This window comes from Pollachius pollachius (assembly GCF_949987615.1).
Source record: "Pollachius pollachius genome assembly, chromosome: 10".
Taxonomy (NCBI): domain Eukaryota; kingdom Metazoa; phylum Chordata; class Actinopteri; order Gadiformes; family Gadidae; genus Pollachius; species Pollachius pollachius.
In genome coordinates, this window is record NC_136943.1 from 22,519,097 (window position 1) to 22,546,787 (window position 27,691).

Consider the following 27,691-nt stretch of genomic DNA (forward strand, 5'->3'; position numbering starts at 1 on the left):
TGCCTCAGTAGCCTGGCCTTAGGTCATCTTTTATTGTTTTCTATTCAAACTGCATCTCTATCTAAATTGCATCTAAAAACCGAAACACAGCCCATTATTTGGTGGTCACTTAGATCTATGCCTGCTAGGCTAGTCTCCCCCTCGTACAGATGAGATACGATGGGGAATCTGCTCAAAAAAGCAGAGATTCCCTGCTAATTGGTCTTCTGGTTAACAATGCAATTGATGAATGCAGCTATTGCTTGGACTCTGTCTATATAATCTGGTCATCAGAACAAGTGATACAACTTTGCAGAACAAACTTGCTTTGCTTTGTTGCTATGCACTAGCACAGCATCAACCCAGTGTGCCTGCTGAATGCAATGTCCCCGTTGCAGTCTCTGTGAGGAAAGGCCCTTTTTATGCCCACACACAGTGATCTTACTGCGGGTTTGTTTTCTGCCGTCTCTCTGAGTTTTTGTGTTTGTATGTGTGTGTGTGTATGTGTGTGTGTGTGTGGGGGGGGGTTCTTGCCTCATTGCATGCGTGTGTGTATGTGTTACTGCATGTGTTACTGAGTCTCCTTTGATCCACCTTGCCGCGATGGAGAGACCTGTGGTCTGGAGGCACTGAGAGAGAGGCTGTCTGGAACTGGGTAGGGCCCTGGTATAGGGTCACCCCTGGCAGTTTGGACGAGGAGGGATGTTCCAGACACACCACCCTCATTGGAGGATTGAAGCAGCAGCTGTGAAGGCGGACCTAAGCTGTCCCAGCAGAGGGTGTGTGTGTGTGTGTGTGTGTGTGTGTGATTAGAGACACACTAAGTAATATAAGGTATACAATGAAGTTATTTAATTAGTAGTTCTGCATGCTGTACAAAATGATGATAAAAACATTAAAAGCAATATTTGGCCTCAGAGTCATGTTATAATTCTTGTTACAAAGAGTTTCTTTACGATTGGTTCTATTATATTCATCTTAAAGAACTGCAAAAAACTATTAACAAATAAAAAAAAGACATTCCAACCAGTGCCATGAACTCTACTAAAACAAATTGGAAAAAGCTGTCTTATTGTGATGCATTGAAGTGTAAAATCACCTTTAAAATGTTTTTAAAATACAATGTTTGCTTTGGCGCCTCCTGTATATGTAGCTGAGGAGGAATCAAAGAGAGGTTCCTGCAGTACCCAGAAGCCATTGGATGCTTTGAAAAGCAACAGGGCATATAATTGTCTGTATTTTTACACACAAAGCTTTAACACTGCACAGTTCAAATGAAAACATTCGATTGGCTAGCATGCCCAAAGCTAAAGAACAAGGTTGAGTCACTGACTGCGCTGTTTTTTTAGGCATACGTCTAGCGAACAGAGATGCAGTTTTAGCAAGTTGTCAGATGCCTGTACACTGTTATGTGAAATATCAATATGATATAGTTCTAGAATATCTTTTTACAATTTTGTAAACGTCTCATTTAATGTGAAAGAAGACCTCAATGACAAGCAAATGACTTTGGTGTTCCTCCGCTACAGGATCAATAAAAACAACATTAAGGCAAAAAAAACAATGAATCCAATAGCACATTATTCAGCAGAGAGTTGAACATCGCAAACGCCCTTCTCCTCCCCTGGAAACTATCTCAACAATATCAAGGTTGAACTTGCTAAACTCATATGGCCCTCTTCATTCACAGTGGACCCTTTATAAACATTGTCCCTAACAGAGAAATCCTTATTTAGAAGAAAGCCACCAAGGAGATAAACTGTTAAACACAAACTGTGCGGTGGTTTATACTTTCGTTTTTTTATTTTTTTATTAAAAGCAACAATGAACTTGTTTGTTTTTAACCCTAAAATATTGCTGGTGGCAAAGCAGGACCATTATGCTACTGTTGGGTTGTAGGTAACCTCCCCTGTTTGTTTTACATACACCAAAAAAACAACTGTAATCTTTATCATTTTTGGAATGCATACTCGACATGAAATCAACCAACAACAAATGGACACCACAACAAAAGCTTGGCACAAGTTCCCTAAAGCGAAGCCAAAGCGTTTAAAAAATTCTTGATCGGTTGAAAATGTCAAGAATGTGCAGTGCATTCCATCTTCTCGAGGGGAGAGAAAAAAAGAAAGTCTCTGTGGGCAACGATAGAAACAAGGGCTGGTATGAGCCGCCATCTGCCCTCATCATCCTGACCCCCCTTTCCAAAAAAAGTCTGGGAAAACATGTGGTTCTCAAGAGGACCTAAAGTCAGGGTGGGTTTCTCATTTGTCTGCCTTCTTTCTTTCTTTCTTTCCCCTCTCTGTGTTCAGTTTCCCGGGCGATGGAGAGCAGCACAGAGAGAGAGAGAGAGAGAGAGAGAGAGAGAGAGAGAGAGAGAGAGCTCAGGGCAGCTTCACCACCACCACACAGGCACCCGCCCGGCCAATGTTGAGGGGAACCTCCTGCAGATGACCGAGAGAGAGAGAGAGAGAGAGAGAGAGAGAGAGAGAGAGAGAGAGAGAGAGAGAGAGAGAGAGAGAGAGAGAGAGAGAGAGAGAGACAGAGAGAGACAGAGAGAGAGAGAGAGAGAGAGAGAGGTTAACCACCTGCACCACCGCCAGCAGGAGGAGTTCTCCAGGGGATCCACACAACTCGTCAAACACACACACAAACACGCGCACGCACGCAATCACGCACACACACACACACACACACACACACACACACACACACACACACACACAAGACAACAGACAACAATAGCAATACAGTGTTCCAGCTGTAAACAACAAGGGCCGTGATTAGAGGCTTTTATCTGCTCATGAGGACACAGGCAGTGAAATGAGGAGGAGGAGGCCCAGCAGAGGGTCCATTGTTTGGAGTTGTACTCTGTGTTGTCGATGGGGACAATAAGGACAAAGTCAATGAGGACAAGATATGAAATGTTACTTTCTAAACCGTGTGGTCTAATAAATGTATGTGAACACCACCTTCCAATGTAAATATGTAGCTGTGATTGAAACAGGAAAAGCAAAACAATGTGTTTTGCATCCATATTATTGTGATGACCTCCACCTCAGGGGTACGGTTATCTTCCTGTCTGTCTGTCTGTGTGTCAGCAGGATATGTCAAAGAGTTGAGCTCGATTTGCACAAGAATTGCTGGGTAGGTTGGTTATAGACCGAGTTACAACATATTCACTTTGAATGCCATTCGGAAAGAAGGAAGTGGAGCAGTGCTTGTGACCTATAAACCTGCGGGCGTCATACTTGTTGTCTGGGTCTTATGTGTTTGTGACACAAATGTGTTGGCATTTAGAGATTCATTAGGTCTATCGTAGCCTATTGTGAATAAATACATATATTGAAAGTCATAAAATCATAATGTATATATATAGACTTATTGCATAAGTCACCAGAGTATAAGCTACATGCAGCATTGAAAGTAGAAGTGATTATACATGTTGAACTAAGAATAGCATCCATCATGAGCATGGTGATTGGCCATCAGACCATCATAAGCATGGTGATTGGCTGTCAGACCATCGTGTGCATGGTGATTGGCCGACATACCTCGGCCCACTCGTTGTTCTGTGCGTCGTAGGACTCCACGGTGCCGAGGTAGGTCTGCCCGTCGTACCCCCCCACCGCGTACAGCCGGTCCCCCAGCAACCCCACGCCCACCGCGTCACGGGGCACGCTGAGCGACGCCACCGTGGTCCACACGTCCGTCTTGGGGTCGTACCTGGAGGGGAATCAAGAAGTCAACACATGGAGGCTCCAGAGCTACGACCACCGGTCGATGAATCGACCAGTCGATGGACAGAAAATGTCTTGCATCTCATTATTGATAATCCATTAATCACTTAAGTCACTTGTCATGCATAAACAGTAACACCAAACAAATCTGCTGCTTAATGCTTCAGAAGTTTGGTTCATCAATCATACTTTAGTTGTTTCTGGCTGCTTGTCAGATGGAGTAAGCACATTTCAGACCTCACTATGCAGTCTGGTTGCGGGAGTTTGTTTGACTAATTAATTAATCAGAAACAGTTAACGTTAGCCTAATCCCCTAACACAATCTAGAAACAATGGTTAGTAGCAGCCCTGTGGTACACTGTTGACCCTGTGAGATAATAATGTTGTTTATAAGCAGACTTTAAACCTTGTTGGGGGTACAAGGTCATTAACGCAGATATATTCGTATCTGCCTTGAACTTGGGTTCATTTATTAACCACTGCTTTTGGATGACCTCTGGTACTATGTTTGGAAAACATTTATTCAGAATTAAATATGTATAAATTTCATCCTTAGGGTCAAATGATATGTATGTATGTAAATATATATATATATATATATATATATATATATATATACAAATATTAAAAAAGTGACATCTGTGAAACATAACATAACATCTACTCTAAAAGGAAATGGTATTCGAGGCTGTTAGTCGGAGATTATCAAGTGCAGGACAGTACTTCGGCCACTAGATGGTGCCGAAGTACTGTCCTGCACTTGATAATCTGCGACTAACAGCCTAATGATTATAGGCGAATAAACACCCTATGTACCGTCTACGGATAACGTGACCTCATCACATTTGAATTAACAATTACAGACCAATGAAAAAGATAAGATTATTGTTTAGCTGTTCTTTGTTTCAATTTTTACATTGGTTTCCTTCTTGAATACCAGTCTGAATAGAACATACCAACAGCCAAAAGGAGCAGAAAGGCGTTATATAAATTCAAAAACTAAAGGCATCAGTTTATCTAAGCCCTATTTATCCTGTGTTTGTTGGTTCAATTACCTCACTCATATAGTGCACTAATTTATGCGGCACAATTGTGTATTGAGTACGGAAGTATTGTGTACGAATCTGGTTCCCTATATAGTGCACTACGTAATTACATTAATGCAGCTATATCCCAGGATGCATCATGGTTTTCATTGTCATCAGACTCAGACGACGGACGGGAGCAGTACTGACCTCTCCACGCAGTCGGACAGACGGGAGCAGTACTGACCTCCCCACGCAGTCAGACAGACGGGGTACTGACCTCTCCACGCAGTCGGACAGACGGGAGCAGTACTGACCTCCCCACGCAGTAAGACAGACGGGGTACTGACCTCTCCACGCAGTCAGACAGACGGGAGCAGTACTGACCTCCCCACGCAGTAAGACAGACGGGGTACTGACCTCTCCACGCAGTCAGACAGACGGGAGCAGTGGGTGGAGGCGGGGGCGTCGTGTCCTCCCACGGCGTACAGGAAGCTGTTGTAGGTGGCCACGCCCACCCCGCCCCTCCTCTTGGCCATGGGCGCGCACATGCTCCACTTGTTGGTGTGCGGGTCGAAGCACTCCATGGACCGCAGGCAGGAGCTGCCGTCACGACCGCCCACCGCGAACAGCCTGGAAACCCCCCCCCCCCCCGGGTTACAGCCTGGACAACCCCCCCAGGTTACAGTCTGGACCCCCAAAAATACTTTATGTTTTATTGTGTCCCGTACTTTAAGATTGAAGTATCTCCGTCTCTACTCTGACCTCCAGTGCATTACTGTAATGATCTAGCTAGCTGTAGCTAGCTGTAGGGAGAGCCTCCGAAGGGCGAGAGAGAGGAGAGAAGATAAAGGTGGGAAGGACAAAGAGGAATTGCTGACACAGTCAAGAGAGAGAAGACAGAAGAGAGAGACTCACTTTCCGTTGAGAGCGGTGACCCCAACGGTACTGCGGGGCGTGGACATGCTGGCCACGTAGTTCCACTGTCGGGCCTGGGGGTCCCAGCGCTCCACCGTGTTCAGGTAGCTCCAGCCGTCGTGGCCCCCCACCGCGTACATGGGCCCCTCCAGCACTGCGATGCCTGCAGGACACACACCATCACAGTGACAGTGTGAGCCTCTAGGACTCTAGTGGGGGGGGGGGGGTTAAATTATTTTGTAACATTTACAAAATAGGTTATTTGCGGTGGATGCAGAAGTCAAAGTGAGTAATATGTGTACCCCCAAGTGAAGCACTTATTCATTATTTCAGGATAATGAAAGCACTTCGGCCCCAGTGTTGCCATGTTACTATGGACATGGTGGATAATATTCAGATGATGAACAATGCAAGTCTAGCCACATAACAATAGTAAAAGCACTGCGCTACAGCAAACACTGTCTCCAGACCTAATAGTGCTATTGCAAAACCTCTGAAAGATGTTAGCAATTAAAATCATTGAATCATTGAAAATCATCGCCACAGCAAACACGGCCTCCAGAACTAACAGTTATTGTGCTATTATAAAAACCTCTGAAAGATTTTGAAAATTAAAATCATTGAAAGCAAACACAATTTGATTCCATGTTCCATAATATTAATGCTAATAATCGTAATACAATTTGAACAAAATCTAACGTCTTTCTTCAGAAAGGGTTCCTGGAGAGAACCCCGCCAGAGGCAGCGGTTCCTGAGCTGCTCTCGCTTCCTGAGTGAGTCACGGCGCCAGTGCTTTCCCTTCACCACCGGCCAAACAGGAAGAATATAAAAATATGTTGTTTTCCCCGTCACAATGGAAAGTGGTTTTCAACCAGCACAACCCAAAAGGAGGCTTTGTTTGGAACAATATCTATACACCCGCTCACAGAACAGTTCTCTCAAATGAGACAAAAAGGAAATATAAAAAAAAGTATGTCCCGTATAATTAAGGCCACTCTAATTAGACACACAAAAAAGAAGAAGAAGATAAAGCTATTCACCAGGGCGTCAAACCGTCACAGCAAAGCAAAGTCAGGCAAGAATGAGAGCAAACAACAAGTTCAACCCTATTCATTCTCCAAATGCCACAAAACCATCACCACCACCACCGCTACTACGAGAGGAGCAGAGAAGCGAGGCTGCAGTGGGTTTGATATCTGAGTGAGACGGATCAAAGACAACAGCGGTTAATCCATACAATGTAATCTTGACAGGTGAGCGAGCTGACGCGCTCTACCTAACGTTGACAAGATCTCCCCGCTCTGTCTCGTTTCAACTGTAAATCAAAAGGCTCCAGATAGGGGAAGTATCAGGCGTAGAAGAGCGGGGGGGATGGTGTTGGGGGGCAGGTAGTGTGAGGCCAGAGCTCCCACCTAGCTTTTGATATGAGCAAACGGTAAAAAAAAATAAAAATAATAAAATGTATCAAAAGGTATTTTTCAAAAGGATATTTCTTTCCACAGCAAGCCAACAGTGCAACCTTCATCTCTCCAACTGTGAGTTTGAAACCTTGTGGGCTGTTTTCATATCATCCAGGTCTTTATCATCATGTGTCGGACATAAATAGACATGTATCATAATCTCATAGCCCACTTCTAAGATCACGTTTGATCCTGTTTCATCATGTTTGCATCGACTGATATTTGATTAATTGTATTTTTGCAAGTGATGGATTCCAAAGCAGATAATGAGAAGTGGAAATATTGGTCCATTATACTAATGAGTTGTGAATAACAACTATAAATATAACCGCAAGCGGTGATTAACGGGGTCCGAGCAAAATGAAAAGTCAAGAACACACTAATGGAAGATATATAAATATGACATATAATTATGAAGGAAAGATGTTGATGTTCCCCTTAATGCCATTCTGTGCGTCGGCGTTCAGGTGACTGGGCTGCAGAGCAAGAACACTAACGGAAGAAATATTAATATGACTTCATTAGTTCATTATGAGGGAAAAATGGTAAAAGAAGAAGTTCCCCTTTGAGTCAATCTGGTAAGGAGAAATAAGGCTAGTTCATATTTTTTTTTAAATAGCGCCACCTTTGGGTGCAGTGCCACAATTTGGGTTTATGGATAGTGGGGGTTATTGGTATCCACCTAATAATAGCCGTATGTTTTTTTATACAATAACAAAATGGTCATAAGAAAAATGGGCTAACTGCTCCAACTTTATTGGCCAATATTTCTCAAATAGAACTAAATAAAACCAATTATGTTTGATGATTTTTTGTGAGGATTGGTCTAAAGATTTTATGTGGCGATTTTGGTGAATTTTTGATTATTTTTGTAGCCTGTGAATCTTTTTATTATGTTTGGCTTTAATATGAAATTGTGGGAAAAGTAAACATTTTTAGGGTTTTATAGATGCATCTGATTCTAGAGATTAATATTACGAAATAATTTTGAGTCCAGGTCAATCTGGTGAGGAGAAATAAGACTAATTCATGATTTTTTACAATAGCGCCACCTTTGGCGCTATTGTACCACAAATTTGGGGGTTATTGGTAACCATACCATAATTTCAAGAGTTTTCGACTTACGGAATAGGCTACAGCAGGGGTCAGCAACCTTTTCAACATGCAGTGCCAGTTTGACATTTTCTCGTTAATGAGTGTGCCTTAAGCAACAATATATTAAAAAATAAGATGAATTATGACACAGCGACCAACAACATTTCCAGAAGACCTGGAATTGTACTATTTCCATATAGTCCACAATCATGCATCAACATTTTAAATGTTTTTTTGGTTGTTATATTTGCAACATGGGCTTACAAATTACTGTGAGAAATGGGAAAAATGAGAATATATGAGAATGTTGGAACCTTCCACATCAATATCTTTAAGACATGTACAGCTTTGCAAAACCATCTGAAGGCGATGCATACAGGTCACTTGCAACAATATTTTAAATATTTTCTTCTCTATTACTCACAACATAGGTTTAAAAACTATTAATTGATCCCATTTCAGAACACTGCTTGCTGTAACTAATTTAAACATTTTTGCACTGGGATGAAATGCCCAAAACAGAATAAAGTGCTACGAATTCTTTTGATAATAATAATAAAATATGATTGATTATGCCAATGATTATGCCGCCCGTGCCAGTGGTGTCACGCATGCCTAGGGTTGCCGACCCCTGGGCTACAGTATAAGTTTTACAGAATTTGAGGGAAAAGAAAAAAACGTTACAGAAACAACAGGGGACCAAGCAGCTTCGCAGCAACATCAGCTTAAGGGCGTCATATTGACAATACTTTCATTATAATTATCCAACATTAATTTGATGCCAATGAATATCATGACTAAAGATGAGCCCTGTGCTGTCTGCACAGCAGGAGGTAGGCTAACACTAATTGGCAGATTGTCGTAATGCAACAGTTTAATGAAGCGCAATGAAAATGTGTTGAAAGTTTCAGTTCATAATTAAAATGTAATAAACAAGCTATCACAACGCATTTAATAACCAATAAAACATGAGGAAGACACTGGGCAACAAGAGGCTATAGGATTCTGAGACGCTTTGTCCAGATCAACTTAAAGTGAAATATTTAGATGCAACATTATTAAGTGTTTATAAAGCATGAATAAAACATTTAAAATAGTTTTGAAATCATCAACTGAAGCTAAATCTTACTGGCTATTATCTAATTAGCTTATGAATAATTTATAACATAGTATGAATAGCTAACTAATGTCTATTAATGTATATGCCTCATAAATAAGGCGTTCACTTTGTACAACTGGTTTATCAACTGCAGTGAGTCTGCAGTGCTGCCAAAGGTAAAAACTGTTTGAGAAATAGGGTTAGGGTTAACATAATGAGAGTGAGGGGGCGTGCTCACCCAGGCCGTGGCGGTGCGTGGACATGGGGGGCATGGTGGACCACACCTTGCTGACGGGGTTGTAGCACTCAGCCATGTTGGAGGTCTTCAAGCCGTCCCGCCCCCCTACCACGTACAGCTTGTTGTTGATCACCGCCACCCCAAACTGTAGCCGCCGGCCATTCATGGTGCCCACCTGGATCCACGTGTTGGTGCGCAGGTCGTACTTCTCTATGGTGGTGGAGCCTGGGGTGGGGGATCAGTACCAGGGTTATGGTTCTGTTAGTTTCAATAGTGTGGATGAAGGGAGGCTCATGAAGCAACGCGAGGGTCTTTATACAGCAGCCATCAAAAACAAAGGCCCTTCAGAGCGCTTTACAGGTGGGATGACATTTAAACATTTAAAGACAGACATTAACAGACTATAAAGTTAAACAATCATTTAAAGTGAAATGTAAAGTGAAGGCAGAAGATAGGGTCAAAGATCGAATATACCAGTGCACAGAAACTTACTAAATAAAAATAATGTCAATCAAATCAAAGGCTGCAGTAAACAGAACAAGTGTATCAGTTCAACTTGTTAGCTTCCAACAGCTGCCACAGCCCTTATTCTCTCTGTACTGGAACAATACCCTCAGGTTAACGAGGCACTGGCTGATCGTTACCTTTGGAGGCGTCCATGCCCCCCACGGCGTAGAGCGCCCCCACGGTGGACTTCCTGGGCTTTGTGCGCGGGCTCTGGAACATCGGCCGCCGCTCAGGCAGCAGGTGGTACTTCATGGCTTCCATCAGCAGCTTCTGGCACTCCAGGTCATCTGAGAACATCTTGTTGTTCTCCAAATCTGCCAGGAGCTGGAGAGCATACGGCCGGTGAGTGACAAGAGGAGAAGCACATTGGATAACACATCGTAATGGCTTTTTTGTTTGTCATAGTGGAAATATCTTCATTGAAGAAATATGATTATTCAATATGATTAATAAACATACACTCGAAATTGAGTTTATTTTTCAATTTAACTGTTAACAAAAAATTGGGTTCAAACTAAATTTAGCTATTAAACATTTTAAATATGTACATTATATTCATGTAAAGTACATAGATATAATTTGAACTGGCCTTGCCAAGTATTGGTGATCTTCTGTAACACATTGCACAAAGCTTAAAGCATGGTCAACAAATAAACACATAATATTTTGTTAGTGATTATAACATAGAAAACAATGTCTAATGACCATTGTTTGATTGTTGCTGCCTATTTCAATATCACTGATTTATCCAAAAACATTTTGGGGGTATTTTTCAATCATATATTCCTCCTTAACATATACCGCAGACATTACAGTTGTACTCGCAGGGCTTAAAACGAGTGTAATAATATGAATACCAGATCATTCAGCTGAGAGATATTAATGTTCATACCAACTGTGGCAGAAGCTACAGCGCTTTGGTGTCACAGCAGTTCCATCTAGGAGGAGCATGTTGTGGGGGAGAGGTAATAAGAGGTTCTGAACCCCAGGGCACGGTGCTGCTCTCTCATTCAGTGAGACCGCTGCATAGCAGCTCAGAACATAACCAAGCTAGAGACCCTGCTTTCACTATGGTGACATATCGACACATTTGTTTTGAGTAACATCTGCAGAGTAGTACTCTATACTTTATGTTGTTTCCTATTTCTAAATGTATTTGCATAATTTATTCTTGACTCTCTTCATTCTTTGCTCTATTCATTTTTTATTCATAGTAAATACCAATAACAATTTAAAGACACCATGAAATTAACTATTCTTATTCTTACTTATTGCAACGTCATATTATTGACCTTTTAATTAAACAAAGTATGGGTTTAGGAGTTATTTTACATCCAAAATGAATCAATGGTTGTGATGATGTCCACACCGGCAAGCTCAGCTCTGAGACTGATAATATCAAAGCATAGCCTCTGCTGTCCCAAATAAGCCCTGCAAGGGGCTAAAGTGACTTGCGCTTTGTCACTTTAACACAAGCCTATTCCGTCCTGTAGCATCAAATGACATTCCCCCTATGTTTTTCTATCGCACTGATATCCTGTTATACTTTAAAATAAGTACACCTTAATATGGTTTACACTGTATGGGTAAATTAGCTATTGTGTTGACATTTTGCATAGACAATGCTATTTTGAGGGTGTTAATACCTATTAAATCGAAGCCTTCCACCAACACCGTCATTGAAAGTGCCACACATTAAAAACAGACATTTCACACATTTCCCACAGGTTTGCAAAGTAGGAAAAAATACTGTTTTGCAAAACAACCTAGTGAGTTTCAGTGGTTCAGTGGTGGCCTGAGTGATGCACGTATGTCCCTCATCAAACTAATTCCCGTTTTAGCCCAATGTTTTCTTATAGCCTTTAACCTTATTACATTTATGCAGATAGAGTGTTGACTTGGATACCAACTTGATCTCCAACATAAACAACAGAATAGGTCATTTGTCAATATAACCCGTCAACCCATATGACCATTCTATGGTACAGCGCCCCATCAGCTGGCCAAAGAAACATTTAAGCGTAACGTATGTCAAGGTTGTTTGACAAAACCGAATGGATGACATTTGTTATATATCTCAGTGGAAAATTCAACATTTAAAGTTTTAGCACTGATGTCTAGTGATAAATTAACCTTTGTCCCCTTGTCGTTCAGTGTTATTGTTGGACGCAGATGATCTATCTCCGCATATGTGTGGAACTCTGATCTACATCATGAACTGAATATTAAGAACCCTCATGGACTGCTGGTCATTTAACTTCTTCATAGCATTTTCTTGTTATTGTTTCATGAGATTCAGTCGTTTTCCACAGCTTAACTCTGCATCCTTGAGTCCAGATATACATGTATTTATCGAATAATCATCTAAAGAAGCATATTGATAGCTATAGTTCCTCATCAGCCTTTCCCAATGATGCAATTCGATTTGAATTACATTTGTGTCCACAAATCTAAGAAAGAAAATGAAAGAAAGGAAGGAGAAAATAATAAATAACAAATAATAACGTAGAAATACGATAGGTGTCCACTGACAATATGTGAATACCTAAATAATAATACAATTAAATACAATTAATTAACAGAAAGAATGGTTTAGCTTAGTTTAGGAACCCAAGCAAAGCTTTCCACCCATGGATACCCGAGAATGACGAGCAGGGTTTGACGAGGTGACTCGCTGCTGAGCCAACGCAGCGGCGCTAAGCCTCCACACAATACGCCCACTGCCTGCACCGCTTACCTGAGGGGGCAGCAGAGGCAGACGGATGAAGGCCAGCAGCAGCCCCAAGTCCTGCTGCCGACTCTGGACGTCGTAGCGCACCCACATCATCAGGGCCTGGAAGATGGTCTCTTCATCGGGGACGTTTATGTCATCGCTGGACAGCAGCTTGACGATCTCCGCCGTGGGGAGCAACAGGAACTCCTGGTTCTGGATGACCTCCAGAAAGTGTTCCTGGAACAGAGAGAGAGAGAGAGAGAGAGAGAGAGAGAGAGAGAGAGAGAGAGAGAGAGAGAGAGAGAGAGAGAGAGAGAGAGAGAGAGAGAGAGAGAGAGAGAGAGAGAGAGAGAGAGAGAGAGAGGGGTGCAGATAATTATCAGCTATTAAAAGAGGGGCGTGTGTGTGTGTGTATGTGTCCGTGTGTGGGAGTGTGTGGGTGTGTGGGTGTGTGTGCTTGCGTGTATCTGATTGTGTGTCTGGCGGTCTGTCTGGTTGCGTGTCTGTTTTTGCGAAGCCTTTCAGCATACTTCCAGGATTCAAAGATATTCAATGGATTAATGTATAATAGTGTTTCCACAACAATTTATGATGATCAGACTGATTATTCGTACGATTTACCTCATGTTGGAAATAACCTATTCATGGAAACTTATTTTTTTCCTGTTTCATGCATCATCAAAATTTAACTAAGGAGCTGGCCTGCAATGAACCCATTGACTGCAATTACCGTTCATTTCCAGCCGTTAAGAATTATTAATCGTCATGACAACAGCAAAATCCAATCGTAAGTTTGGCATCACAACAACCCCAGCAAATAGCTTTTGGTATCTAACAGCTAATGTAATCAGTGTTTCCGAAAGACTGTAATAAGGGGATCAATCAGCCTGGCCCCACACAGATATTAACCCGCTCTGTAAAGTGTTGATTCACGAATATGAACGAGACCCGCTTCACAAACATGTATGATCCACACGGGCTAACAGCTGAACCTTCTGTCGTCTCACGCAGCACATGAGATTGTTACACAAGTTTATGAGCCAAGGAGGCAATTCGCTGCTTCTAAGAAATTGTACAGTGTGTACGCGGCAGACACATATTCCACCACTGGACCATCAAATATTTCACCAAAAAACAGCACGAAAATCCCCAGCCCTTCCTTGTGGAGGATTAAGAAGCCTTCATTTGAGGTGCTTAATGTCATGGCATAATTGATGAAACAGGCTCCCAGCAGTTCATTGAGGTTTGATTAGAAACAGGGAGGTAAACAACCAGCGCCAACATCGCTATCCCGCTAATTCAGAACCCCTCTGTGGGTGGGAGAGTCGTTCTTTATGAGCCCCCCCCCCGCCCCTCCTGTAAGATTGATCTTCCATTTACTGGGCTGCGAGCCCGGGACATATACCAGCGCTCCGTAACGGCCTCTTCAAGGGCACTGTCGCTGGGCACTTCCATTATACGGCGTCTCCTATAAAAGCCTAGCGCTTTATACATCTTTGTTGTGCCCAACGTTAAAGCACACACAGCGAAAGGCTTGGCCTCCAACATGCTAGTTTTGCACTCTGGTTCTTCCTGCATCGTACCCTTCAGCGAGAGCCAACCGACTGGAGCAATGTTCTCGTAGCGACTGCACCTGTGAGCTTACAATTAACCAAACACACGCAGCGTATCGATCGGCAATATATCACGTCAGTGGCGCAGTTTGATCGTTTTATCGCTCACCGGGCTTTGAGAGCTTAGCGCAACAAGTCTTAATGAAATAAGGGACACACATTGATCTGTTGTGGTATTACTGAGGGAGCTGGGCTGTGTTTGCTCTGACAGATTATTTGTAATTACAAGTCTCAAACTGCTGACAGCTAAATTCATACTTTGGGCTTAACAGGACTAATTATGGGCTGTTGAAGAAGGAGGTCTTTTGAGATGTTCGAGAAAAAGCCGTTGGAGAGTAAACTGCAAGGAAAACAAGATTAGTTAGAGAGGATACTAATTGATTTAACGAGAGCTAAGGGTAATTGTGTCGTAACAATATGTTCAGCAGTAGACTGCTGATGAGTTTATCCCCCAAAGCTCTTCAATGTTCCCCTGGCCTTTTCCTTAGTGGTCGCTGAACAAACTATTAAAACATACATGTTACATTTTTGTATATCGGACTGAAATTCCCCAAAATGTTAAAGCATAAAAGTGACATGAACCAAAAGTGCCATAACCCCGGCCACCCACCAGCCCAGTGAACAATAGACAGCACATATTTGTTACCACCGGGGAATAACAAAAAGACGTACTTTCAGAAAGGAAAGGGATGTGAGGTGCAGGCCCCCCGACCCCACACACACGCACGCGCGCGCACACACACACACACACACACACACACACCCTAACCAGGAAAAACAAGGCTTATCAAAACATGGCCCGCTCCACTCAGAAACCCAGAGGACAGGACCTCCTGGAACCGCCCACCCCCCCAGCATTCTGCTGCTCATCACCACAGCGATTTAACAGGAAGTTCGGCCCCTCTTGTGCAGTTCAGTGATTAGTTTAACCCCTCGCCCGCAGGAGGGTCGTGGCGTAAACAGACCCAGCAGCAGATGTCCTTCAGGAGATAAGGCTCCGTCTGGCTGCCAGTCTCCCAGCGCCGCTCCTGTGCGCGGCGGCAGGAGGAGCGACAGATCTGGACGGTCAGGCCTCAATCTCCACCGATATACACTGATATAAGTATAAAGGAATGGCTTTTTATTCTTTACCTTTTTTACCTTACAAGTGCGAGTTGTATTTGTCCATGTGCACACTTAGTGGCATATCTCCATAGCAACAGCGTATACCAAATGAGATCAACTGAAAGCATGAAACCATTCCGATTAAAATGGGCTCATCATGCATTTTCTGTTGCTGTAATGAGATTTCATAAATAACCGAGATGCTGGTGGTGGGGCATCGGCCGGTCACTGAGGCTGTGGCTTCAAAGGGCACCATGTGCACCAATAATCAACCACTATCTCCACAACACCATACGGCCTCTGTTTGGATCGAGGAAGGTGTTTTTCTTCCATTTGCAACACTGCTTTGACATCACCACCCTCCATCTGTACCGTTTCCTCTTCCTCCTTCCAATAACACACTGCTCTGTTTTCCGGCCACGCTAGGATCAAATTACACACAAAACGGCAAACTGTATGATTGTCATAAAAACACACATACATTAGTAGTTAAAGCAGGCTTACTACTTAACATAGTAACATGTCATGTCCTTCAATGACGGATTAATGTACATATTATCCCTACACTAGGATGGTGTCTCTGGGAATGTGCCGGAGCGCCCCCCCATGCAGCCCGGAGAACCCGTCCCAGAGTGGGGGCCCACCGTGGTGTAGCAGTGGGCCACGTTCAGCAGGTCCAGGCAGCCCTGGGCATCTGCGAAGGAGCGGATGCCCAGGCAGTTGGACGGGTGCAGCTGCTTCATCAGGAAGCCGCAGCACACCTGGATGACCTGCGAGAGCTGCAGCAGGCAGGCGGCCGCCAGCAGGCTCTCGATGGTCTCCTCCTTCAGCTCCAGCACACCTGGACACAGGTCACAGAAGGTCACAGAAGGTCAGAGATGAGCAGCAAGAGGTTGATTTTACGTGTATTATCTACTACGAGATATGAATACCCAACAAGGGGCAGGATAGTCTTGCGTCGGTTGATCCCCAACCCAGAGAAAATAACGAATAAAGCCTAGCTAAACTAGAGCAACTTAGAGAAAGACAAAAAAGGAAATATAATATAAATAAAATATAAATAAAAATATAATAGAAGATAAAAATAAACGCTTGAGCGAAATGCCTAACCCCGACCTACAAAATAGCCTACATGAGGCTACAAAAAAACACTGGAACTTTTTTTTTTTTTTAAAGAATTTAGGAAATTTTAGGAAATTGTTATTTATAATGTTAACATATTTAACAATTGAATCATTTAACCTTCATTATCATTCACTTTTTCCCAATCAAGTCAAGGGTTAGCCTTAAAATCAAGTGTGAACATTAATGAATATTGGATAATCACTGGGGACATATCACAGAATCCCAAACGCCTCTTCAAAGGAAACCGGATGTAACCAGGATGTGATGAGGCCAGCGGGTTCTGCTTCAGTTGCCTGTGTGGAATTCCACGTCCCAGATGAAGTGACGCATGAAAGAACCATAAAGTCAGTCCTATCATCTTCTGTGTTACCCCCCCCCCCCCCCCTCCTCCATTGACACATTGCTTTATTGATCTGATGTAATCTGGCCTGCACACGGCCATCAGTTATAGGCCAGTGCTACAACTGCTTATGGGGAGCAGCGAGTCTTTATGAGCTCTCACCAGTGTAGGCGAAATGAACCAGGGAGCGGAGCGCCTCCGGATCCACACCCTCCATCTTGATCTCCTCCTGTTTGGCCTCCAGCACGTCGTTGGTGAACATGGCGGCGAAGTAGTCCGACACCGAGCTGAGGACCAGTCTGTGAAGAAGGAACACACTGAGGACCAGTCTGAAGAACACACTGAGGACCAGTCTGAGGAACACACTGAGGACCAGTCTGAGGAACACACTGAGGACCAGTCTGAAGAACACACTGAGGACCAGTCTGAGGAACACACTGAGGACCAGCCTAAGGAACACACTGAGGACCAGTCTGAAGAACACACTGAGGACCAGTCTGAGGAACACACTGAGGACCAGTCTGAGAAACACACTGAGGACCAGCCTGAAGAACACACTGAGGACCAGTCTGAGAAACACACCGAGGACCAGTCTGAAAAACACACTGAGGACCAGCCTGAAGAACACACTGAGGACCAGTCTGAGGAACACACTGAGCTGAAGTCTTAGGGGAACGAACACACCATTGATTAATTCTTACAAAAATGGAAAAAAATACAAATATACACATATATGCACTATCCTGGCCCAACCAGGCTCATTCAATCTGGCCCCCTAATCATCCTCCTCTATAATTGGCCGACTCATTAATTCCCTCCTCTCCACCTCAAGCTGGTGTGTGGTGAGCGTTCTGGCGCAGATTGGCTGCCGTGCATCACCCCAGTGGGTGCTACACACTGGTGGTGGTTAGTGAGGTCCCCCCTTCACTGTAAAGCGCCTTTGAGTGTCTAGAAAAGCGCTATATAAATTCAATCGATTATTATTTGATCATAAACTAGAGCTCTTGATAACAATATTTAAACATATTGTATTCTGATTCTGAGATGCTTATTTCGTTTTTTCATTTTAAATGTGGGAAACTATGGGTAGAACTAATTAGTGCACACTTGTCAAAATCAGCCATCTGTGCTTGTTGTTGAATATATGTTCATTTAGTTCATGTTGCTTTTGAACCAATGGGACTCTGCCCCGGCTGGTAGCAGAAGGCGTGGCACCGTGGCACCGTTTGTGAGCCCTGTCGCCTCAAAGCAGGAAGGTCCTTGGTTCAGACCATGGGGGGGACCTCTGGGTGTGGAGTTTGTTCTCCCCGTGTTCACGTGGGTCTCCTTTGGGTGCTCCGGTTTCCTCCCACATCCCTTTTGGGTTAATCCCCCTGCCGCTGCTCTGGACCTAGGCACCAGGCCGCCGCCCTGGACCTAGGCACCAGGCCGCTGCCCTGGAGCTGGTCCCAGGGGGCTTGGCGGACCACTGCTCCCAGTGCTGCTGGTTGATGGTTTACTGCAGTCCATTATTCCCACCAGGGTCAATAAAGTATATATATAGAAGAAAATGAGTCTGCCGAGCGTAAACAGGGTGCATCACTTTTATGCTGCTCTGTTCTCTGTCAATAATTCAGAGCACATATTATTGTTCATGCTGTTTTCCCGAGCCGTCACTTGGAATATTAAGGCCAGAAATCCCCACTTATTCGCTGTTCAGCATGACTCAAATTAAAATGTGCAAGGGTTCAGCAGACTGAATTATCTACTAAAACAACAGTCCTATTTTGCTAATGGCTTCAACTGTCTGAGTGCTAATATTGTTTACGCTTTTGCACAGTTCACCTCACACGTTGGTTAATACGTGAAGGCGAGGGCTGATTAGAAGCCATTATACCAGATAGGCTTTTCTCTGAGGAAAGTGTCAACAAAATAGGTTGGGCAAACAACATATTATCGTAATCCGGCGTACGAGGAACTCAACCTGTTTAATGTTTGCTTAGTTGTGGCGTGTGTTTGCCAAAGAGTGTGGCCCGCGCCCCGTTCAACAGCCTTTACATAATGCTCAATGGGAGCCCTTTGTGGGCTGAGGTTAACAAACACAGTGAAGCAGCTACTGTACTTGCAGCTTTGATCTGTGATTTAACGTCTATCGCGACTGCTTCAGCAACACTCCACAGGCTATTACTGCTGCACTTGAAATCTATACAGAAAATCAAAGTTGCTGGCCACTTAAAGCGGTCTTGCGGGCTGCAACATTCCGGTTTGCTACACACAGATCAATGCCATTAATTAATTATGGTGTTGCCCGCTTTGTTTTCCCTGGTTTGCGGTTGTACTGGTCACACATCGATGCAGGTATCTTGACGGACAGACAGTCAATGATGGACAGTCGTGAACAACCAGTCTGATTGAGCATTGCAGCATGGCAGATGTGCAATGAAGGGCTTCCTCATCCGGTCAGTGATACACCCGATGGATGGCCCATAAACATCTCATGCTGTTACATCAGTGTTGCGCTCTGCATTTCCTCAGACGTGACGCGCTGATGAGAAAATGGTGAAGCGGTGTAATTACATCAAAGCCACCGAAGCAGCGGCAGACCCGCTGAACATGGATTTAATGAAGTTTAAAAAAGCTTCTTTCAAATTTGTATTTGCTCCTTTCAGCAAAATCACTGCCACGTGGAAAAACTGCAGGCTAAAGGAAACTGCCATTTAATATGTTCCCCCTCTCTCTCTCTCTCTCTCTCTCTCTCTCTCTCTCTCTCTCTCTCTCTCTCTCTCTCTCTTTCTCTCTCTCTATCTGGTGATATTTGTCCATTCCTTCCCCTCTCCTGGGGGAGAGTGGGAATCCCCCTGCCACCTCTTATCTATGGTTACAAATGAATGCATCGACAGCTTTAATAAAGTTCATCCAAATGAGCTTCCATATGTCCGAGCTAATGCAGATGCAGGTGCATCAGATCCCATCGGGCAGCAGCGCCCGCCGGCCAACCTACCTGTGCGCCGGTATCCTGTGATCTCCTGCGATCAGGAGGACATCGCAGAGCTGTTTGTGCTGGAGGTAGGTCTCCATCTTGCGGAAGGTGAGCTCTGCGTGATTGGTGGCCTGGAAGAACTCCTCTGAGCCGTTGGAGGTCATCCTGGAGGAGGTGCTGAGATCCAACCTGGGGGTGGGGGAGAAACATGGACTGGAATCAATCAACCAATGAGTGTCTGTCAGTGTACGACATGTTGCCTGCTCTGGGCTCCATACAGCTGTTGTTGTCTTCCAATATCTTCTGCATAATTTTACCTTCAATGAAGAGAACGGGGCTCAATATTTATAAAAACTAGAATCAATACAATATTTAGGAAAAACAAAGTTTGGTGTTAACGAAGCGGCCTATTGATAATTAGGGCCCAGGGCGCTGACTTTGAACAAAGCACGGCCAACTAATATGATTATCCTAAAAGAAAAGTGTCAATGCATGAAAACAAATGGAAATCATATTCATGAATATAATTTGAATGCTTGTTACTTTACCTCCCTTATGTTTAGTTTGAAAACCCAGAACTGTGGCCTCGGTGATAAGCAGCAACATTTGAGGCTACAATGGGGATTATCCTACAGGCAGTAATCCCTACAGTGCAACCCAATCCTTCTCGCCACTTTGAGTTGAAATTAAACCGGCTCCGCACTACATGGTTCACATAAGTGGATAAATAAAGCCTTCCGCCTTCAGGGACGAGGAGCTGCGCAATCTCCACAATACATGCTTCCTCGTGCAATCTGCATGTGTGTATGAGTGTGTGTGTGTGTGTGTGTGTGTGTGTGTGCCAAGTGTACATGAATCTGTGTGTGTATGTGTGTTTTTGTGTTTAAGTGCAAATGCTCTTGCATGTGAACGGATATGCTTGCCGTGTGTGTGTGTGTGTGTGTGTGTGTGTGTGTGTGCACGTTCTATCTGTTGCTGCCTTCGACTGAGCACAACATGCGTTTCAAAGATGGGCAAGGCTTTGAAAGCGGTGAGTGTCTTCCTGAAGCAGGCCTGATACTGCCTCCCCATTGGCTGCTGCCGCTGATGAATTACCGGCATTCCCAGTAATCCTGTCGTCTCACGGTGATGCGGGACAGTCACTTTGCTGTCCGTTATGGAGCAAATCCACGCATTGAAATATGAAACTTGTTTGGAACGCTGCATAAACATACCTAATCTGACTCTCTCCCGGGAAATCTGGTATTTAAAATCCATTCTGCTGCAGGAAGAGGATACATTGTTTGCAAAGTTTGGTTTTGGGTTCTGTCAGTGAGTTTATGTATGTGTGTGTGTGTGTGTGTGTGTGTGTGTGTGTGTGTGTGTGTGTGTGTGTGTGTGTGTGTGTGTGTGTGTGTGTGTGTGTGTGTGTGTGTGCGCCTTTCTGAAAAGCTGTGAAATGTCACAACTATTAATAGCTTGCCTTTGCCTCGTCTTTCCTCATTGCCATTTTTATTGTGAGCCGCATTAGCAATTGAAGAGCAGAGCAGCTCAGCAGTGGACTGATGGGGATGCGTCAGGCTCCACAGTGGTTAACTACGGGGCCAGTGTCTGCTTGTACCACTTGACAAGGGAAGAACCACAGAGTAGCATGCGGCTTACTAATGCTGTGTTTAATGCACAATCATAAAGAATGTGTGCCAGGTGCGTGACTTTCCTTTATTTCTTTTGAATAAGTGATTTCATCCTCCCAACAGGGGTTTGTTTATACTGCACTTTGGCCACTACAGAGCCCTATGGTCTACTCTTTATTGGGAGGTTTTATGCTAAATACAAAATTAATTTATCCCCCTGTCTTCATAATCCCCTACTGGTTGAAGACTTTTCAAGAGGAACACCAAACAAGAGCAAATTGCAATAGGCCAATAAATCCCTGATGCATTACCTTTGTATTTGGGGCTCTAGGGCATGTGGCAGAGGCTTTTTCCATGCTACAAATCTGCCAGACACTAATTGCTTCGGTATCACATTCTTGGGAGCTGTACTTTTCTCTGAGGTGTTTATTTTTCCTTTTCAGCCATGGGATCATCGGCGATATAGCGGGAGACTGGGGGACATTGCCTTCCTCAGACTTTATAATGCTGTGCTTGGACCCCCATACCCTCTGGAGAGAGAGAGAGAGAGAGAGAGAGAGAGAGAGAGAGAGAGAGAGAGAGAGAGAGAGAGAGAGAGAGAGAGAGAGAGAGAGAGAGAGAGAGAGAGAGAGAGAGAGAGAGAAAGAGAGAGAGAGAGAGAGAGAGAGAGAGGTCTGGGAAGGACGTTGACTAACAGCCCTCCCTGAGGCGTGTGGTCTGATGTTGTTAAAGCAGAGCACGTGGATGGTCACACCACTGGGATTGTTAACTATGTGTCAAAGTTTTACCTTGCACGACATGAGCCAGGGTGGCTCTGATGAATAATGGATTCCTGGATACAGCAACTAGATCCTAGATCAGACATCACCCTTCTAAATCCCCTCGTTGTAATCCTGTATGCGTCATTTGTGATGCCGTTAGCAAAATAAAGATTAGCCTACATATCACAGCGCAAGTGATAGAATAGAAATGGCAGGAGAGGATAAAACAGAGGTTTGTTCTGTTGTCCCGTCCTCCTCGAAGTGTGTCGGGAAGAAAACACCTTTGTCATATTCCTCACTTATCCAGACCTCACACCCTGACGCCGATGATTGGATTTGTTTGCAATGATTCTACATTCACAGAACAGCCAATTAATCTCAATCTCACTCTGATCTATGGCTAAATCCGCAGTGGTTTGGTTTCAATGTTATCCTTTGAAGCTGTCCTTATTAACGCTACTTATTTGGGTATCAGATTTGGGCTTCTAAATGTAACATATGAATGCTATATAAATGTCAGACTGCTAGTGATGATGGAGGAACCAGCCAGCTCCCTTAATACAGCTCTCTGGTGCTGCTCCATGTGTAATTGTATTGAACAAAACACCGCCATTTTTGTCTAAATTGCCAGTTGGAAACAAATCCTCTGAAATAGAAGGTCTGCATTGAGACGCAAGAGAACACAAACAGACCTGTCGGTGCCCGTGTATCTTTTCAAAGGGATAACAACAGCCTGATGCCCCATAGCGGCGGTGAAACGCCTTGTATTAGAATGAGCAGCCACACAGTGTGATATCAGCTCATGTTGATGTTGTTAACCTGCTGCCCTTTGGGAGTTCCCAGATATTCCCAGTATACCGCCATACACATTTGTGAAAAAAATCTGGCCATCCTATACATCATTAATGGTATCCAGGCCCCCAGAGGAGGATGAGTCTGCCCTCGTGCAGCATGACTCTCACCCAATCCCCTCTGTTATCACAGGATCCTCATCACTAGAGCCAGGGTGACAAGACAGATTATTCTCCTGATATAATTCTTCACGGGCTGGCAAACCTGCTTAATATTGAGAGGAGGGTTGTTCCCACAGAAGTGCTTCCCGTCCTGCTCTGAGCCTTGATATTCCAATCTGCCAGCAGGAGCAGGAGTCGCTGCTGTAATGGCTTGCAGGGCCTTCCTGCGTTTCAGTAGTGCGGTAAAGATTGCTCTGGTTATTAACACAAAATTGAATTATTACCTTTGCTCTGCCTATACCCGCCCCCAGGCCCCCAGCCGAGCCCCACACTGTGTAGGGAGGGCTGGGGGGCCGCGTCAGCATTTCTGAATAGATAACCAAAAGGTTGCTACTTTTATATCGATCAATTTTTTTTTTCATATTGACTGCTATTTCAATGAGGTTGATCGTGTTTGGAAGAAGTTTAAAAGCATTGGTATCTGTATGATTCATAGAATACATAATGGGATTCTGGGTCATTCAAACAGTATTTGCGAATGCCAGGATCCAACTACATATTATTTTTCTCTTTCACAATGGTCACCAAGACTCACCATGTCAGATGAGGCAATCGTAGTACAATAAACTCTTGCCATGTCTTGGCTAAGGATGACCACAGCAATTGTTGTATTATAGAGACAGGGTTACACAGCATATATTGAGTTGTTTCCCAGAATGCATTATGTTTATTGTGTTACTTTGAGGTCTATTTTATAATGTTCTAGTGTCTTGTAAGACGTAGGTATGATTGGTCAGTGTTGTGAAGTTGTTGGCAATTATTCCTATTTATGTTGTTGTGTAATGAAACAGGAATTGACATTGTTGTTTGGGTTGTCGACCACAGTGGTCATTTTGAGGTTCTGTGAGCCAAAACCCTGCAGCATTGCTGAAGGATAAAGAGACTCTGTATGTATCATTGTGTCTATCTTACCCGATCACCACAGTATGCTTCCTCTTCACGACGCATGGTCATGAAGAGGAAGCATACTGTGGTGATGGGGTGTCGACGCCCCAACACCCCGAGCTCACAGAACATCGGGGAGGAGGGTCAATCGATTGTTTATCATGCCTATAGAAGTGCTATGCGTGATGCTTCAGGCTGAACGATTGTGGACTCGTTCACGGTTGTCACAAGAGGACAACATGGGCCTTCAAAGACAACCTGAGGTGAGGAATGTGTTCCAGACACCAAAGTTGTTGACCACGTCACACAACACAGCGACCCTGGGTCCTTAAGTTCATAATCGCCAGCAATCTTGAGGGATTGGCTGATCCAAACAACTATTCGGAAAGTCAGGCTGATTTGTTTTTAATGTCAACATAAGGGACATCCTTAGCGACAGTTATCCATAACTCATTTTAAAAATAAAAGGTTATCACAAACAATTGGGCAATAGAAGGAAGAAATTGACTGATGTCCCCTACCACTATGTTTCTGGGGAGAATTTCTAATATGATGTTAATCCTAGTTGCATATGTATTAAAGGGGACATATTATGAAAACAACCCTTTTCCTGGGATTTGGGGTGTTGTTTTGGGTCTCTGGTGCTCCCACACGCATACAAATTTTGAAAAAAGTCTGTACATGATTTTTTGAGTGAGATATGCATTTCTCAAAGTACCCCGCCTACAGTTACATATGAAAAGCCAAGAAGGCCATAATATGGCCCTAGAATGGCGCGGTAAAAGGGCTAAACCGGCCGGACGCCAGCCGGAATCTGTACGGAAACTGGCCGGTTTAAACGCTCTAAGCCGCGGCTTAGACGCATTTAGCCGCGTCTAAATGCGTCCTTCATGCCTTCATTTGTATTCCGTTTTAGATGGCCTAAAAAGGAATACAAATGAATTATTCTAGGCCATCTCACTTATGGTCACTTAAATGTTCACCATGTCGCTCACCATGTCCAGTATTCAGAATTCAAAACATTTATTCACAAATAGGCTATGTTTTATTTTTTTGGCCAGCGGAGCAAGCCAGTCCTGTGCGAGTGTGCAAATTAGCCATGTGCGCCAAACAGAAGAAAGACGCAATGTATATAACTGATTGTTGTGCATTGTTGTGTATAGGTAGGCCTACTGAGTGTGTGTGTGTGTGTGTGTGTTTGTGTGTGTGTGTGTGTGTTGTCATGTAGGCTATCATGCTGGCTTGCATCCATGAAATATTGTAATGTTATGGCCTAGGCTACTGCATATTGAGAACATTTAGATCGGTGTTGCGCAACAATCTGGGGATGAGGACATCCCCGAATATTGACGGGTATTTCGCACACTGCCATCTCAATATATAGCCTAACATATAAAAATATAACACTGTACTAGATACAAATGTATTTTCCACTAGCTAGTGCTGGTCAATACATTGTAGTGTATTATACTGTAGATAAACTAGTAAAGTCAACACAGCTTTATGCTACGCGTAACATGGCAGGCACTGCAGCTCTCGACAATGCATTAATTTAGTCTGGCATTTCTCTTCACTGATTGGTTAGAAAGCTTTCAAACTTAGTGGTCAGGTAAAACAGAGGGAGGGGCTCGCACCTAATAGCCGCGGCTATTAGTTATGCAAAAGCGGCTAATCGTCCGCGGCTAAATGCGTCTAAGCCGCGGCGTTTAAACCGGCCGGTTTCCGGCCAACGTCCGGCCGGAATCGTTTAGCCCTTTTACCGCCCCATTCTAGGGCCGTATTATGGCCTTCTTGGCTTTCCATAGTTACCAAACGAGCGAGTCAGTTTCGGCGCCCCCTCCTACGTAGGAACGAATTTTGTGGACCAGCAGACGAGCAGCTCCGGCAGGGGGAAGTTGGAACTCGGCGGCATCTCAGCTCCGGGAGAATAATCCCTTTCTCTGCCGGACTGTCGCCGAGCTCCACCCGCCGGAGCTGAGGGACTGCGGCAGTCCGGAGGAGGAGACATGGTGGAGAAAGGGATTGTACTCCCGGAGCTGAGCTGCCGGACTGCCGCCGAGCTACCCCCGCCAGACTTTTCAGCTGCCGGAGGACACCCGCCGGAGCAGCAGGAAAGCTTCAGCAGAAGTTCAGCTCCCGGAGTACACCGCCGGACTGCCACCGAAGCTTCGGCGGCGGCCGGACTGCTGCCGAAGCTTCGGCGGCAGTCCGGCAGCAACCGCGGTGCCGCCGAAGCAACGGCGGTGCTCCGGAAGCTTCGCCGGCAGTGAGGCAGTTCAGCTCCCGGAGTACATTCCCCGACGTCAGACGCTGTATTTATGAATATCATTCGAGGCGCACTTAGCTTTTGGCCGTTATATTAGATATAATATTATATAAATACCCATAAATAATATTATTATTATTGTCCCTATAAAACAATAGTAAAAAAATAAATACAAAACATGACGTTAACTAAGTAAGTCAAACCGTCCAATCTGAAGGCTCTACTTAAACCACTCCCCCTACTCACTTCCACCAATGCAAAGCGAACAGAACTGAGTAGGGGAGGGCGTAGCCTTACTAGTTTGTGAACGAGCAACGCAACGCAACGCAAATTCAATGTGAACATGTATGAGGCTTTAATAAAATCCCGGACGACTTTGAAATTCCGCCACACATAAGTGTCTCAAAAGGAGGGCATGTCCGGACAAAAGAGGACGTCTGGTTACCCTACGTACGGGAAACCCATTTGATTCCGACCTGTTCCAGTGTTAAATAGCGGCCCAAATTGGTGGGCGCTATCCTGCTAATTTCTCTGCGTGAGAAATACGAAGTGTGGCGTGTGAGCGTGTGCATGGGTTGAATTGCGTGTGTCTCACGCCGAATGCGTGAGACTTGACAGCCCTGTATTATATAGATATAGAGCTCAGGAGTCCGCAAACGGCAACAATCCCTTCTCCTACATGCTGTGGTTCAGTCTGACAGCTCATTGGGCAGCAGCTCATTTGCATTAGAGCTACAGACACCAGAAACAGCACATTCTGAAGGGACTGAAACAGAGGGGAATAGTATGAAGGTATTATTGTACAGTCACATTGTCACAGTAAATTTGAAGTCGTATATATTTAATTTGCATGTGTACTCTAAAGTCACAAATGTGTAACAGTACATGAACACAAAATAGGGTCTACAAGTATGCAAATCTGTGTTACAGGTGCACAAATCCTTTTGCTACAATAATTGCAGCGCAGTTGGTGCAAAACACATTCGCACACCCGCAGTGGAGTAGCATTGTTGTGCTAGGCCTCGGGGCAAGATCGCGCTGGTATCTCCCCTCCACACACACACACGCGCGCGCGCGCGCGCGCGAATGCATCCACTCCCCCATAGGGCCTAAGCCAACAGCCGCCACAACGAGAGAACGCAAAATCATCATCAGAACCATGGACAGAAACTTAGCATCTCTAGATCACACGTCAAAATCGCGGAAACATTATTAGAACCACGTACACCCTATTTGCAACA

General features: G+C 44.3%; 1 protein-coding gene across 2 annotated transcripts in view; it reads right to left on the reverse strand.

Moving 5' to 3' along the window:
* Positions 1–809: 809 nt before the first annotated feature.
* Positions 810–27,691, reverse strand: part of klhl4 (kelch-like family member 4) — a 41,441-nt gene continuing 14,559 nt past the window's right edge. For both annotated transcript variants that reach the window (XM_079745348.1, XM_079745347.1), the window contains 10 exons: positions 19,934–20,101; positions 17,116–17,252; positions 16,133–16,329; positions 12,796–13,008; positions 10,196–10,382; positions 9,552–9,776; positions 5,660–5,822; positions 5,162–5,374; positions 3,531–3,702; positions 810–2,420 (listed from right to left, as the gene is read on the reverse strand). In XM_079745348.1, coding sequence (XP_079601474.1) covers positions 2,361–2,420; positions 3,531–3,702; positions 5,162–5,374; positions 5,660–5,822; positions 9,552–9,776; positions 10,196–10,382; positions 12,796–13,008; positions 16,133–16,329; positions 17,116–17,252; positions 19,934–20,076 — 1,710 coding nt within the window. In that variant the 5' untranslated portion in view covers positions 20,077–20,101 and the 3' untranslated portion in view covers positions 810–2,360. The remainder of the gene's footprint in view (positions 2,421–3,530; positions 3,703–5,161; positions 5,375–5,659; positions 5,823–9,551; positions 9,777–10,195; positions 10,383–12,795; positions 13,009–16,132; positions 16,330–17,115; positions 17,253–19,933; positions 20,102–27,691) is intronic.